This window comes from Sinocyclocheilus anshuiensis, unplaced genomic scaffold, assembly GCF_001515605.1.
Source record: "Sinocyclocheilus anshuiensis isolate Anshui unplaced genomic scaffold, SAMN03320099.WGS_v1.1 scaffold201, whole genome shotgun sequence".
Lineage (NCBI taxonomy): Eukaryota > Metazoa > Chordata > Actinopteri > Cypriniformes > Cyprinidae > Sinocyclocheilus > Sinocyclocheilus anshuiensis.
The window spans coordinates 501,843-519,316 of NW_015537959.1; the positions used below are offsets into that span (position 1 = coordinate 501,843).

At 36.6% G+C, this 17,474-nt stretch overlaps 1 protein-coding gene across 1 annotated transcript in view; it reads left to right on the forward strand.

Moving 5' to 3' along the window:
• plxnb1a (plexin b1a) overlaps nt 1-17,474 on the forward strand; it is an 84,547-nt gene that overhangs the window by 42,389 nt on the left and 24,684 nt on the right. Inside the window, exons 2-10 of the mRNA XM_016457652.1 lie at nt 5,299-5,378; nt 6,657-7,755; nt 10,100-10,282; nt 11,905-12,033; nt 12,910-13,010; nt 13,123-13,255; nt 14,437-14,593; nt 15,569-15,677; nt 16,421-16,529. Of these exons, the coding sequence (XP_016313138.1) occupies nt 5,365-5,378; nt 6,657-7,755; nt 10,100-10,282; nt 11,905-12,033; nt 12,910-13,010; nt 13,123-13,255; nt 14,437-14,593; nt 15,569-15,677; nt 16,421-16,529 (2,034 nt within the window). The 5' untranslated portion in view covers nt 5,299-5,364. The remainder of the gene's footprint in view (nt 1-5,298; nt 5,379-6,656; nt 7,756-10,099; nt 10,283-11,904; nt 12,034-12,909; nt 13,011-13,122; nt 13,256-14,436; nt 14,594-15,568; nt 15,678-16,420; nt 16,530-17,474) is intronic.

Here is a 17,474-nt window from a genome sequence, read left to right on the forward strand (position 1 = left end):
CATTTTACATTGGTTTGTAAAATAACACTGGGTTGGGGAGCTGCTTTGAAATTGTTACAAGGTACTATAAATTAGCTGAATTGCAATCAAACACTTTTTTACAAAAAAAAAAGTAACTAGCTGGCTTAATGACAGTTGACAGACACGCTATCGCCCCCTTTAATACGGTACCACACACACTTGCAATGTTTTGGCTAAGCTTTTGTGTCTTCATATGCATACTTATGTGGAGAATATTTCTGGCCTAAGTAATCTAGCATTACGACACACTATTGCATCATAAATTTTATCTTGAGCAAGGAGTTATTGGCAATATAAGCCCAAAAATCATGCATGGTTGCATACTATGAAAATCCATACTATGATTTGAGACACTAATCCTAATTTAGCATACTATGCATTTAGCATGCTATACAACTCATGTTATGAATTATATGTTAACATTTATCTCACATGTGGTTCTGTTCTCATACTGTAATTGCTTTCTGTGATTTGATGTGGCATTTTTAGGGTATCATAAAGTTTCTGTGCTGGTTTCTGACAGTACACTGGCACACTGAGCCACAAATACTGAGTCGCTCTCATTGGTTTGTGTGCCAAGTGTTGTGGGCACAGGTGAGCTTGTGAAAGAAACCACAGCATGACAGCGACGGCGCAGACAGATACAGTGAGAGTGCTGAGAAACAGTAGACTTGGCTGTGTTCGTTTGCTAGCGTCTCCACCCGATCTGCAACTGTGACATAAGTGGTTTAGAATGGGGATATTTATAGTGCCGAGGGTCCAGCTGTCATGGGAAGCTCGTCTGCTTGAAGGAAGTGGGACACTCTGTCAGAACTCTGGGACTGAGTGATTTTTTATTTGTTTTTATGGATGATCCTAACAGACAGGTTGATTGGAAATCCTGATGTTTTTACAAAAGCATCCGCAACTTTAAACTCAGGTACCACCTTATGAAGTTTGGCTACATTAAGGGGCGTGTCCTTTTTTCAAATAGCTAATAGAATTTAATTGTCACAGCCATGAATCATGAATTCAGTGGCAGGTGGTATTACAATTTGTAATTTCTGTGCCACTAGTGCCAACAAATAGTTTGTTTGTTTTTTGTCTGAATATAACTATATATTGACATAACCAGTGAGTTGAGTTTGAGGTGTTTGTGAAACAGTGACAGATAGGGCTGTGTGAATAATTGTAATAAAACAGAAATCATTATATGATTTTGTGCAATTATCCAATCATAAAGGCTGCTATTCAGTTAAATATATGCAGAGTTGTGTTTCAAAGTGAAGCGTTGCACTGTGTTCATTTACATGCGAGCTGCACGTGATCTGGTTTTCAGTGTCTCAGAGACACTGTTAATATTAGTTAATATTAATATTACACCATTAATATTAGTACTGTAATTTTACAGTTGTACTATTAAATACAATTATTATTGTTGTTGTTGCTGCTGTTGTAAATATTATTATATTTTCTTAATATCATTTTTTATTTTACAGTGAAATATTACAGCAGTAAGATTTTTCTCATTTTGTTTATTTTTTTCCATTCAGTAACAATATATGAATAATTATATCCATAATTATAATTAGTAGTAGTGGTAGTAATAGTTGTATCATTTATTGTTGTTGTTGTTGTTATTAATTTTCTTACATTTATTTTTGATTTTACAATGAAATATTACCCTAGTAATATTTCTTGTTTTATTACATTTTTTATTTAGTTGTAGTAATAAAAATTATTATTATTATTATTAGCAATTTTATTTTATTTTTGACCAAATTATGCAGTTCTACAAGAAGGCACAATAAACCTGGAGCTTTTTAAATTGCATTTTAAATCACAACCACAGTTTTTATCAGAAAATCGCAATTTGATTTTTTTCATCCCCAAATTGTGATTTGATTCTTCTTTAAAACGATCAATAGTTTTTTCAATTTTTTTTGCTACCACTAATGGGGTAATTTTTCTCTACAAGTGACGTTCCATATCATTTTTTGTACAGCCAGCCATAGACTGACACTGTTGTGCGCTTAATTAAGTTATTTTTTCCCCATGCTGATCTGTCAATCAAATCAGATAACTTCACCTTCTAAACACCACTTAAAACAAAAACGCTGTGTGGTTGGTCATTTTAGATCAGTTGATTTTTTTCCTGTCTAGCTGGGCTAGTAAAAGCTGTACATTTGGACCGACATTAGTGATAAAGTCTGGCTACTCAAGCCTCTGGAAAGGTCAACAATAGTGTCTGGAATGCAGGGTATGCTGCGATGCCCCTCTACGTTCAAGAGCTCTATTAATAACATGAACATGCTACTGTTTCATGCTCTTCCTCTTCCTCATTTCTCTTTCAATTCTCACGCCTTCTTGGGAAAATCTGAAATACAACCGAGGATTGTTCGCAACACCCATTCACCATATTTTACAGACAAATCTCCTTTAGCGGAGAGGCTAACGACATCGGTTTGATATCTGAAAAGATGTCTCATAAGCTGTGAATTATGTTTCATTCGACGTGCTGAAAGACTGCATTGTCCCCAGAGATGGATAAATAGCTTTCTTAATCATCCAGAGTGGCAACTTTACATGTTCATTGTCATGCCCAATGAGGCGTGACAGCGTAACATTCTGTTAGAGGCCATAAAAATGTGGGGTCACTGCCAACCCTTCCCAGAGACACAGAGGGGTCAGTCTCCTCTCGGCGCTGCTGTGTGAGCCATGCCCCACGGGCCTGACGTTACCCTACCGGTCCCGGCATCTATCTGTGCCCCTGGGAACACTTCCAAACAATACACTCCCTTCAGCCCGGGGACGCTTCGGAGGGGCCGGCTCAGAGTTTTATCCTTTGATACAGGGTGAAGTGCTTGTCGTTCTTGTGTGGAATCCTTGCTCTCTCACTCTTTCGTTTTCTCCTTCCCCCTCTTTCTCTATGACTGGTCTGTGAAGAGGAGACTCTGCATTGTGTTGGCCTTAACTGTCATTGTTGTTAAATGAACACCACCTGCATGTCTTTTCTAGTGAAGATTTAAAAGCAGTCGGCCTAACGAGCCTCTATTATTCCGTTTGCTGTTCGCTAACTGTGGAGGTTGAGCTCTTTTTGAGACCTTTTGTCTGTGCTGCTTTTCAGGGTACAACCTAATGTTGAGAGGGTTTTTGTAATCGCTCAACAGGACCTCTTGGAACACACCTCCAAAATCTGGTAATAGGTCAGCTTGGGGCACTTTTATTTGTTTGGTTTGGTTAATAGTAGTAGTTAATGGTTAATTCTACTGTCATTCTCTGTTAACTCAGGTGAAATTTAGTGAATTAATTGGACGTTGGTATGTCTTTATATACGGTTTGGCAGAGGCACTCACTCGGTTAGCTTTAGCATGTTTTCGCTAACAAGTCTGTCATTAGTTGGCAACTTAACAACGTTTAGTTGTATTAGTCACCTCATTTTCAGACTGTTTTGGTGCTTGAAACCTTTTCTTACAAATTTTACACCTAATGAATTTCTTTATACAAATTATGTTTTAAATGATGGACTGTTTGTTTAAAATTCAAATGAGCTGACTCGTATCAGTGGCCTAGAAACAGTTTTATTCTGGTCTCCTCTTTGGGTGGCCACTATGTTGAGATCACATGACCAGCTGAATACTTCTCACTTCTCATGACTTATGTGTGCCCTTACTTTTTAGTGAATCAAAGCATACTGCATGACCAGTGGAGTCTGATTCTTTATCTAGTGACTCTTATGATCCGGTTCTTTTTAGTGAATCAAAAACATACTGCATTGCCGCTTAAATAACTGGCTCATAGAGAGTATTTTGATCAGGAATTGGCAATCAGACATGCCAAATAAACAACTATTGTGAGCCATTTCTTTTTAGTGAATCATAAACATACAGCATGGGCACTAAAATGAACCTATGAGTCTATTAATCAGGAATCAGACATAAGAACGAATGACTCTTATGAGCCGGTTCTTTTTAATGATTCATTCAGTGTAACAAACCATCGTCATTCTGCGTAACAGCTACTTTATGTAAAAATTAAACAACATACTTATTCTGCCCTGTACAAATTAAAATATATAAAAATTTGTGATTGTATTAAAATGTTTTCTATTTTCAATCATTTTGACTTCCTTACTAAAACCTAGTGGTTTGAAGGATTGTGGCAAAGTATACTGATTTAAAATATCAATTAATGGGTGTTTTGGGGTTGCACTGTGATGCTTGAATAGAGAGACTTTTAATTTGTCATCAAATTATTCTTGTTCTGCATGATTTGTTGATATGTGAACTATTGTTACACTGAATGACATTTTAGTAGATGTCTTCTGTAAATCTTGGTGAAAAGTATGATTTTGTGCTCAGAAAAAAAAGACTGTATTGCACTTTTATTTGCATGAAAACTAGTTTTTGTCTCTGACCCACATTAATTATTGAAATTATTACAGAATTTCTGTTTTCCAAATACTTCTTCCTCAAATTAAAAAGAATCATTAATGGACCAATTATAGAACAAGAATCGGAACCAGAATTGTTACATTCCTTTTGATTCAAACCCCCACTTTTATCTTAAAATCTTACAATATAGAAAATATGGTTTTCAAAGTTGGTAAATTACACTCCAAAGTTGCTGCATAGTCATTGCTGGTTAATCATTTATCATACAAATAATTTGTCAGCAGGAAATAGCCAAACCAAATAGAGGTAACTGCAAGGCCAACATTTCATGAGTATTAAGACCCTAAAATAATTTTATTCATTGACCTGCAGTCAGTTTTTGTAAGTGTCTCTATACTGTGCATTTAAACTGTGCCCATTTATTCCATGCTGTCTTGGAGAAAAGCGATCAGTAGTGGACGAGTGAATGTGGGAAATGAACGAAAGGTTCTCCACTTGGGGTAATGGAGAATCAGGGGTGATGCTGAGCCATAACACAAGTAATCAAATCATTATTTAACTTTTTATCTTATTGATTGTTTAGGTCAGCTTGAATTGCCTCAAGAAAGCGGAGACTACTACCCTATAATGGCCTCTTATTAATCACATCTTATTCATATAAAACATCATCGACAGTTTTCCTCCTCAGAGTACAGGATCTCTGCCAATCTGCTACTGCAGAGCAATGCATTAGGACTTCGATGGTGACTTAGGGCCTATATCATCCAATTTGCTGTCAGGGAAGGATTGCTCAGCTCAACAGCTGTGACTCTCATGAGCCACAATGGCATTAAGCCTCCTCTCTTCAGATTGCTCAATGCCGCTCTGTGTAAGAGCTAATCGGCATGTTTTTCTCCCCTCACAGACTGTCTCCACAGGCATGTGCTATGCCACTGGATAACCAAGAGGACAGCAGCCTCCTGAACATTATATGTCTGACAAATGGTATGTGTGCTGTTTTCCCATCGTATTTCTTAAATATGGCTGTTTTTACAGGCCTTATCTGAAGATTGCTGTCTTGTGTCCAAATTATTATTCATTTTTGTAGCAGACCACTTCATTCTATTCATGTATTCACGTATAAATATGTGGTATTATCATGTTTTGTACATATAAAATGGTAATACTTGGTATTATTTTAAGTACCTTTTTATTGTTACTTAAAGCATTATACCATGGTAATATTTATTTGTTTGTTTATTTATTTCATGTAAATATTTATTTATTTGGGACATGTGCAAAAACAGTAATATTTTGTAAATGTACCATGGTAAGATAGTGTTTTTAATTTATTAAATTTTTTTTATAAATTTTTTTTTGTACATCTACCATGATAATACCACACTTTTGGAAATGTATTCTTTTAAATCCATTTTCTAATTTATTTAAATATGTATTTAAACACCACATGGTACATATTTTAGATTATATTTCCACAAAACAAAACAAAAAAATACTATAATATGTTTTTGTTGTTATTGTTATTTTGTACATTTACACTTACATTATATTTTCTTTATATTTAAATAATAAATATTATTATTTGATAATAGTTCAGAGTACCATTTTAAATGAATATGAATGATTTAAAATGAATATTTTGAATGAATATGGTATAATACGGAGTATCATTCAGTTCTGTGTTGAGGCTGACTGATTGAACTTTTTTTTTTTCAGCAACCATAGTATTGTTCATTGATCAGTATTCAATAGTAATATTTATATTTATATATTTCACTTAAAAAGTACAGTACATTTTCATCATTCAATACTTTTTTTTTTTTCTATTTTTCTTGGAGTGTTATGTTTGCTATCCATTTGTTAGTATCCATTTTAAATCGTATCCAACAGTATCCAATTAAAATTTTAAATCATTTTAAATTTATCGGTTGATTAATTGGTTATTGGACAGTGTGGTCCAACCTAGTTATTGGTAAAATCCACTATCAACCTCTACTTCTGTGGTATATATCAAAATGCCATAATATTTCCATTTGATACCACCACAGTACTTTTGTTGATTTATTTATTTATTTGTTTGTTTATACAACATATTCCTTTGCTTTGTACATGACAGGCCTGACAATTATTCTTAGTTTTAATAATAATAATAGCCTAATTCCTTAAATTTAATTATTCCTAACATGTCGTTAACTAACTGTACTATGTTTGGCTCTGTGCTGTGAGCTGATTCCATTACTGACTCATGTCACATGCAATCAGTGTTTTTGCAGTGCACTGTGGGATGGCCCTCATCTTGACCCTGCTTCAGTCCCTCATCCTGGGTGTTCTGGGGGTCCACAGCAGTTATCCTTGCTTTTCCTCCAATGACACAGTCTTCCAGCACCTGGCATTGCACCCTGACCCCAGCATAGGAACAGTCTACGTGGGGGCTCGGGACCATCTGTTCCAGCTCGCTGGCCTTGATGGCCTCCGTCTTGAAGTGGATGAGAGAACCGGCCCCGTGAGAGACAGCAAGGACTGCCTGCCTCCGGTTACCCTGGAGAACTGCCCTCAGGCTGGACTCGTTAACAATCACAACAAGCTACTGTTAGTGGATCCATATTCCCTCCTGATCATCACCTGTGGCAGCGTACACCAGGGCACTTGCCAGAAACGCAGCCTAGCCAATGTGAAAGAAGTCCTCTTCTCTGCCGAGAGGCCTGTTGATACACAATATGTGGCGGCTAACGACCCTACGGCGTCAACGGTTGGGCTTGTGGTGCGACCGCAAGACAAGGATCCTGTCCTTTATGTGGGACGAGGCTACACCAGCAGTCACCCGCCAGTCTCCACTCGACAACTTTCGACAGAGCCAGTGTTTTCCTACGAGGAAACGGCCAAGCTCGCTGTAGCCGGGCGCCTCTCGGAGTACGATCACAATTTTGTCGCAACCTTTGCGCGACGCAACCACGTCTACTTTTTATTCTACAGGCGTGACCTGAAAGCTGCATCGAGGGAATATCGTACGTACGTGGCACGGGTGTGCTTGGACGATCAGGCGTATTACTCCTACGTTGAGGTTCCGCTAATGTGTCGCTCGGGCTCAACAGGAAGGAACTACAATTTCCTCCAGGGGGCGCAGGTGGACGGCCAGGAATCTGGAGGCTCGCAGGTTTTGATGGGAGTCTTTTCAACGGCGGTTAGTGCTACTAATGGACCCGGCGAGGAATCTGCATTGTGTGTGTACTCTCTGGATGAAGTGGACCGCGGTATTGATACTACACGAGACCTGTGCTACACGCAATACGGGGAGAAAGATGGCAACAAGGTGGCATACATTGAGTATGACGTTAAATCCAACTGTGCCAACCTACCTACAGTGAGTAAATGAATGGAGAGTTTCAAATATTCTCTTAAGCTGTATCCTAACAAATAGTGACGCAATATAGAGGGGAAAAAATACGTTCCAAGTTAATGGAATTTTTTTTCAGCATGAAATGAAAATTCACTCTATTTTCTAAATGCTATAAAAGTTATAGATCTTATTGTAAATGATTCATAGAGGTGTAGCAATAGAGGTGGGCAATATGATCAAGATCATATTTATTGATATGACTAATTTTTTTTTCGTTATAACATTGGATATCACAATACAGTTATGTATCTTTTATTTTATCTTTGTTAGTAAAAAATATCATACCACCCATCGGTAGTTGTAAAATAAGCCTTAGCAAGACAAAGGATTCAGGCATTTTATTCCAAAACTGTACTCCAAAATGTAATTTCCACCACAGAATTCTGTTAAATGCAATATGTCATTTGAAATGTGGTAGAAATTACATGATAGAATGATAGAATTCTTCTGTGATGTGATGCTTTTGGACATCGTTAGTAGACTAATTAAACTATTGAGAGTGTGAAAAGTGTGTTTTAGTATGTCACACCACTTTGTTACACTGTATACCTATGGCTGTGTAATATTGTGTTGGGAAAAAATGATAACCCAAGTGATCTGAGCCAGGGCATAAATAAGAGGGTTAGAAAAGCCCTGGAGAAGACTATTTTATTGATGCTAAAAATATATTCAATTTATCACACTTGATAATGACAAAGTGTTCATTTTACAGGAATATTTGATCGATGCAGTTCACTTCACATTGAAACGTTATACATATACATTATCCATATAAATAGGTTTTGAGGTCAACCATTTCCACATAATCATCATAGTAGTTTAACTTTGTTTGAAAAGCATGGGAAAATGGGGAAAGGATGCCCACAATGTAACTCTAGGGAACTGGGCCGCATCATTTTCCTATAACAGTGTATTCAAACTAACATTTATCCTAATTTAGATGCATTGCCCCTCATTAATTCTCAGGCAAATTGCTTTAGCTCATACGATTCTGCCTGCCATGATCTGAGTGAATTATGTTTTTACTCTTTGATGAGCATAAGACAGGCCTACCTAGCATTAGTCCTAACAAGATCTTAAGATAAATCAAAGACCTCAAGGATGTGGGCTCACGGGCAAACAACCTCCTCATGACCTCCATGTATTTGCCTATTCAGCATCCAGAACCCAGCCTGCTCAGTCCTAAACAAGGTTATTCGGATCAATTAACCCTCCAAGCTTAAACTACTAATGATGTCTGCTAGAGAGGAGAAAGTCTGAAGAGGGTTAGATGTCTAGAAGACTTCTAGAAAGGAGAGAATTGCCTGTTAAAGGGATAGTTAGTTTAGCTTGTTTTAGCTGTCATTTATCGACCGTCATGATGTATAAACCAATATGACTTTACTTTATAGGACACTGAAGGAAATATTCAGCAGAATGGTCATGTGGATCTTTTTAATACAATGAAAGTGAATTGGGATAGATCTCCAAAACATTTAAAAAAATATATCATAAACGTACCATAGATAAGTTCTCATTCGACATATTATTGAAGCAGCACAGTAGCTTTCTTGTTATTCTGCCAAACGTATTGTTGCATTTGCTAAAATAATGACTTTAATGTTTGTCTGTTCATCATGCAAAGCTATTTGACTTTAGACTTATATGGCACAGTTCATACAGAATACTTTTATAATGATTTATTATGCTTTTTTGTCCATTTTGGAGCTTGACAGACTCTGGTCCCCATCCACTTTCATTGATTGAAAAAGAGCAGCTTGAACATTCTTCGAAACATCTTCTTTTGCATTCCACTGAAGGAAGAAAGTCATGTTTTAACAACGTGAGGTTGAATAAATGATGACAGATGTTTTGTGTGAACAATCCCTTTAAATAGGATGTCACTGATCCACAGACGAACACTGCCACCCAAATACAGGATTCTTTGTGTTTCTTGCAAATCCTCAAACACTGAAACACATTTTCCTGATCCCCATATGCTCTTAGGCTGGTACACAAACAGATCACTTCTGATAATGAGGGAACATGGCATGACATGCAAGCTAGATTTTATCAAAGAACGCTGGAGCAGATTTGATAGCGTTAGACTCAAAGAAAGGAGCAGCCTAGTGTGAGACCAAGATAATCTTCATCTAATCTGGCTTTTTGAACTAAGAGGATTTGACAGCCTTGAGGCAATAGACTGAGAACTATGGTTAAAAAAAAACAGAGAATTGCAGAGTTTATTATTACACAACATGAAACTGGATTATGTCACAATGGTTTTGCCAAAACCAAAGTCACAAAACCTTGTTTTTGTGTCCCACAGAACACCCTGAAGGCTTATCCCTGTGGCTCGGATCACACCCCGAGTCCAATGGCGAGCCGGGAGTCGGTTGAAGCTGAAGCTGTATTGGACAGCTCATCCGCCCGTCTCACTGCTGTCGCCGTTAGTGTAAAAGAGGGGCACACTATTGTTTTCTTGGGTGACTCCAAAGGCAATTTGCATAAGGTATGTGACATGAAAATTAGCCGTTTGACTGGTCATTTCTAAAACAATTTATTTATGATTTATAGTATGCCTTTTAAACCACTAGGGAAATATTAGTCCACTTAATATGGTAATATTATCTGCCTACTTAAGCAGATGGAAAGAGATTTCGCCTGCAGGGTGAATGTGTCATAGCCAAGACAGTGCTGAAACAGCATACCTAAAGGTTTTTTGTGTTTCCTCAGTGGGACCGCAGAGCAGCCTTCAACACAAACCACACTGTGTGAAACACTGTATTTGCAGGATTGTGATTGCTCAGAGACCACCGGAGTCTCAGTTTGACCATGCTTGTAAATTCAAAGGGCTCGTGAGCTGAAATTTAAACACAGACCAAGTTACGTCTAGGCCTTGCACTGACTGGATTTGTGTGTCTCAATGGGCAAAGGTTAAACCGTAGTGTTTGGTTAATTCTGAACAACAGTGCATGACCCAAGCCTCCCTATGACAGCCATCCACTGTTCTCTGCTGTTTTGACACATTTTGGCAAGTCAGTGTTATTGTTCACAAGCATGTGTGACATTTTCACAGTGGAAGACAAGTGACGCATTTAGACAACAACATAATGAATAGGCATCATAACAATATGCATAAGGTGTTAAAGTTTGGCTATTTAATATGTTACGTTTTATTAAATTTAATTCTATCGCAACAACAGAAATGGGAAGTGTATGTATTGTGTATTATATAAATAGAAATTATATTTTATATACTGTAAATATATGTTAACAGGTAGAATTGAAATATGAAAATAACACAATACACACTTTACTAGATAGACAGACAGACAGACAGATAGATAGATGTATAGAGTATAGATATATATGTATGTATAGAGAGAGAGATCAAATTGTTTAAATATTTATATTTAATTATATTTATATTTAATTTCACTTTACTTACAAACACAAATAAATTAATAAATATTTAAGTATATTATAATTAACTCACCAGAAAGATAATTTCAGTTGAAATGAACTGAAAAAAACTGAAGAATCGCATATACATTTGTATTTTCCCTCACAAACATACATGCAGGTACACCTCCTCTAACCCTACATCTACACAACTATTCAGTCTTGCATGATACGATGATGTTGCAATGCATGATTCCTCCTGCAGTAGACTGGCCGGCAGTTTGTCAATGCTAATCCAGTTAAAACGCAAACCTGACTGGGTGGAGTGTGTGAGCAGCTCGCGGTATAAAGGTGTCTGAGACTCTTAAGCAGGATACCTGCTCTTCTGAGGGGATTCTCACTATTCTAATCTGGTTTTCTGAAATCAACCCCAGTCATGATAGAATTCAAGAGGCATTAGGCACCTCTCTCAGATCCTTGCATGTCGTTTTCCTTTAATAAGACTTAGAAGTGTTCTAACACTAAACCATTTCAGCAGACACTTTCAGGACTTTTAGTTAGACCTGTCCACATCCAGCTCTCCTCGTGTCTCTAAGGTGTCCTGTTGCTATTTATGTAGTTTCATAAGCCTAAATATTCAATTAAACCTTGAGGAAGTTCTTAGGAGCTGTTGTCAGGTACACTTTTTTTTTTTGTGGCAAGTTCAAGGTGCTTTTTATCTCATGTTAGGTGTTCCTGGGTAACTCAGGAGAGGTGAAGAAGTACTCCACCCTTCTCATCCAACCTGGTTTGGCCATCAACAGTGACTTACTGCTGGATTCCACCAATAGACACATCTACATCATGACCAGCCATTCTGTGAGTTAACAAATCATGTCATTAGTACTACCAGTCAAAAATATTAATTAAGGTTTGTTTTTCTTATGCTCATCAAGGCTGTATTTATTAGATATTGTGTATTTGATATTATGAACTATTATTACAAATGTAAATAGTTTCAACATTGATGCAATGTACTTATAACAACTGTAAAACTATATTTGTAATAATTATAGGATAATTAAGTATGTTTAAAATCATTTTAGTTTTGCCTGATTTTTGGAAAATGTTGTTTAAATAAAAGCAAAAAAAAAATATATATATATATATATATATATATATATAAATTTTAAACCAATTTGATGATGTTTACAGAGTGTAGTACTCTGAGGTTAATTTTACTGAGGTGAACATGCGTCCTCTTTTTCCCAGACGTGTCCTGGTCAGGATTTCTAAATGGCCTAAAATTTCTGGGTTTTGGCTTTGTTTTCCTGTTGTTTTTCATTCCTGAAGATAATGATTGAAAAGTAGTTTGACCAATAGCGTGCAGGCATTGTACGTAACCGACCAATCGTGGCATGCGAAAAAGTGGGATCTACAGAGAACGGTCAAAGCAATGAAATGCTTGCATATAATGTAGAAGTACTGTACAGAACATGTCAATAGGAAAACAAAGCCAAAACCTGGACATTTTAGCCAATTTGGAATAAGAGGACGTATGGTCACTCTAGTTTAATGATTTTTATGATATTCAAATACATGCTGCAAAATTTCCACTCCTAATCAGCATAAAAAAAGTTTAAAAGTGCATATTTGATGTAGTTCACGATCACATTCCCCCATATGCCTGGAGTGGAAACTCTGGGTCATAGCTGTGTGTTGTGTGTGATTTCTCCTGCTGTGCTGTGTGGTCAGGTGGAGAAGAGGCCTGTGGCAGAGTGTGACAAGCACACTGATTGCACTTCCTGTCTGGCAGTGAAGGACCCATACTGCGGGTGGTGTGTTCTTGATGGCCGGTGAGTTTCCTGCATTGGACTGCAGTTTTCAGTTTATTTAAGAAGTATTTCTCTGTCTGTCAGTTATCTTACTCATCATCCTGTTTGGTCATTTTTTTCCTCTCTCCTCCAGGTGTGGGATGCGTTCAGACTGTAGGCTGGGCTCTGTTGAAGGTCATTGGCTGTGGAGCTTTGATGAGCAGCAGCAGTGCTTGAGAGTGGAGTCACTGAGCCAATATAACGCCAGCCTTGGAGAACAGAAACAGGTATAAAATCATCCTGTCAGAAACACCATCAAAATTCAGTCCTCCTTCAGCCATAAAGCCTAAAAGTAAATCCTGTAATATTTCATTTAATATCTTTCATTCACTACAAGGTTCAAAACAGTAATATTGTGTAATGATATCGGAATTTAAAGTAACTGCTTTCTATTGTAATGTATGTTAAAATGTCATTTATTTCTGTGATGCAAAACTGAATTTTCAGCATCATAACTGAGTCTTCAGTGTCTTCAGTGTCACATTAATTGTGTAATAATAATTGTAATATGCTGATTTGCTGCTCAAGAAACATTTCTTATTGTTATTAATGTTAAAAACAGCTGTGTTGCTTCATATTTTTGTTGGAAACTGATACATTTCTTCAGGATTCTTTAATGAATAGAAAGTTCAAAAGAACAGTATTTATTTATTTTTTGTAAAATTATAAATGTCTGTACTTTCACTTCTAATCAAATTACTGCATCGTTGTGAAATAACTGACCCTCGTGTTGTTCCAAACCTGTATGCATTTTTTTCTTCTTCTGAACACAAAATAAGTTATTTTGACGATTGTTGGTAATTAAACAGTTTTGGTTCCCATTGACTTCCATTGTATTTTTTTTCCATACAAATGTAATTCACTGGGAACCGAAAATGTTTAATTATCAACATTCTTCACAATATCTATTTTTTTTTGTTCAGAAGAAGTTAGAAATGCTGCCAGAAGCGAGTAAATGATGGCAGAATTTTCATTTTTGGATGAACTATCCCTTTAATTAAAACTCTTGAACAATAATATATATGACATATAATATATCCAGAGCTGTAAATGGTCAAATTAAATAATTGTTTCTTTGTGTTTCAGTTAGCATATGGTTAGCGAGCTACAGTAATTAGTCTCTAAGCTAGCAGACTCTGCCAGTGTACTCCCTAATGGGATAATTCACACATTATCTTGCCTCATTTTTTATGCTTAAAGCTTTTTCCCCAATCATTGTCATATTTATTTAATTATTCCTTAAGGGATTCTTTTCTAATGAATTATCAAAGCTATAAAGCTTAATGACACAAAAAAATATGTTTTGTGTTACCGGTCAATGATTGCTTGATTATAACCATGGCTAATATGTGTCTTTTGTGTGTGTGTGTGTGTGTGTGTGTGTGTGTGTGTGTGTGTGTGTGTGTTTATTGCTGTGGGTGTCCCGGGTTTGCCCAGTCTGTCAGAGGGTGACATGTACTCGTGTTTCTTTGAAGACACTGAAACAGCTGCTTCGGTCCAGGGCACCACAGTCACCTGTGCCACTCCTGAGGCCCACAGACTTCCTCCAGTACCACAGGGAGAGGGTGAGAAAACCCACACACTAATGATGTTTGACTTGTTTGAATCATTTTCAAGTTTTCAACAACTTGACAAACTGGCCTCAAGGAACTGGTTTACTGTGTGTGGAACCATTTATGAGTGGGAGTGTCATGATTGACTTTCAAGCACCAATCAACTTAATATAATTACAATCCAGATTGTCAGTGTGACTTTTTCTCACAGTTAAGAGCGACTTCCTCTACCGCTCAAACTTTTGGGGTCAGTAATATTTAAAAATACTAATAATGCTTTAATTCAGCAAGGATGCATTCAGTTGATCCAAAGTGACTGTAAAGGCATTTATAATTTTACAAAAAATGTCTGTTACAACTAAATGCTGTAATTTGGAACTTTCTATTCATAAAATAATCCTGAAAAAAATATATCACAGTTTCCACAGAAATATGAAGCAGCACAACTGTTTTAAACATTGATAATAAGAAGAAATGTTTCTTGAGCTGCAAATCGGCATATTAAAATGATTTCTGAAGGATCATGTGACACTGAAGGCTGGAGTAATGATGCTGAAAATTCAGCTTTGCATCACGGGAGTAAATTACAATATATTCAAATAGAAAATTTTAATAATATTTCACAATATTACAATTTTTACTGTATTTTTGATCAAATAAATGCAGCCTTGAGAGACTTATTTCAAAAACATCAGACAAATCATTTGAACAGTAGTACATCAGCCTGGGATCATTCTGGAATTTTAGAATAGTCATGTTCCAGTTTCACTTCCACTGATGGTTTTCCGCACCATTACTCTTACTCTTCCATTGAAGCATTCCACTGAAAAGTTAATGACGCTACATGAATGGTGACATAAGCTGTGGATGGTGCATTTAACTTCATCTCATTATTTTTTAAGGTATTATGTGACATGATGTTCCAGCGCCATAATATCCGTTTAACATTTTGACCCAGAGTCCTCTCATGTTTGTCCTCTATAACAGATTCTGTGTCCATCACGCTGTCCCTGCGCTTTCGGCCGGTCATCGTAGCACTCGCAGACTTCACCTTCTACGACTGCTCTGTGGCGCAGCAGCTCTCTGGCACCAGGCCGTAAGTCACATGGACTCTCCTGCGTTTTAATGCCACATTATGCCAATAAAGCAATCACAAAAATACAGTACAATGTTTTTTCATTCTTAAAGAGATAGTTCACACAAAAAATGAAAATTCGGTCATCATTTACTCCCCATCATGTTGTTTCAAATCTGTAATAATTGAAAAATGACTAATATTAATAAATGCTAATTCATGTTAATTCATGTTAACTAATGTAGTTAACTAATGTTAACAAATAAAACCTTATTGTAAAGTGGTAGTGAAAAGTTTTAGCCATTTAGTGTCATGCCATCATCATCCAAAAGCAATATTAAAACATCCATTGGTGAGCGGCTGTCATGCGTTGAAGAATGTCCCAGAGGTGTGCGATGGGCAGGGCAGCTGTCTGTCTCTCCGGACCTCACTAACACATCCCTGATGATTTAACAGCTGTTTCCCACATTCCACCATTCCTCCGCCCTGACCATCCTCCCTTACCCATACACCCCTGCAGACAGCCGCTGATGGCGCGGCTCTCCCTGATGCTGTTTTGATTTGCGATGTGGGAAAGCTGTGAACTCAGCTCTGTGATGTTTGATGAGTTTAGGGGAGTCGTGTGTAATTCTAGAGCTCAGCTATTTTGGATGCTGGGCTGCTTTGCTGTCTTCATCTGAATGCTCAGAGGGGTGTAGATGGGTTTAATTTATGCAGTCACTTTTAAACTTTTGGCCCATTGTGTTCTGTCTCGCTGTTTTTAGGTGTAGGGGCTGTGTGAACAGCCGCTGGAAATGTAACTGGTGCGTCCACCAGCATGTGTGCACTCACCGGTCCACATGTGACCGTGGTGCGATCATCTACAACCAGCATGTAAGTTTTTGTTAATATGTGAGGTCATATCTGTGAGTTTGATATGCTGTGCAATTATAGTGGAGCCAAAAAGTCTGAGACCAACAGTGAAAGTGCATGTTTATATTTTAAAACGTTTTTTTTGACAAATTAGTTTTTTAGCTAATGTATATTTTACAAAAATACAAATTGTTTTATGAGCATGTGGAATGTTTAAGTGGAAAAAAGTATTCGATTTTGTCCCGATTTTGTTACAAATGTACTTATTTGATTAGTGAACTAGAAATAGTAGAATATGAAAATGTGAAATTTCTTATTCAATTTGTCATTCTTTTTTTTTTTTTTTTCAAAATGTTTATTAATTCAAGTTTTAAATCAAAGGTTTTCAGTGTGGTATCAGACTTTTAAACCCCACTGTATGTGTTTTTGGCTCCTTTTGCTTAACCGTTTTTGGTTCATATTAACTACCATTTGAAAATTTGGAGACAGTAAGGTTTAAAAAAATAATAATTTAATACTTTTTTTTCAGCAAGAATGCATTAAATTGATGACAACAGAACATTAAAGACATTTATGTTACAAAAGATTTCTATTAAATAAATGCTATTCTTTTGAACTTTTTATTCATCAAAGAATCTTGGAAAAAAGTATCACAGTTTCCGCAAAAATATTAAGCAAAACAATTGTTTACAACATTATCATTATAAGAAATGTTTCCAAATCAGCATATTATATGATTCTGAAGGATCGTGTGACACTGAAGACTGGCGTAATGGTGCTGATGGTGAAATGGTGAAATTCACAGAAATATAAATATAAAATATGTTCAAATAAAAAAAATTTAATAAATGCAGCCTTCAAAAATCTTACCAACCCCAGACTTTTAAATGGTAGTACACATAACGCTTGCATATGTGTTTTATGATTTTTAATGTTTAATTCAGCACCATTGTTTATTGATTTGAG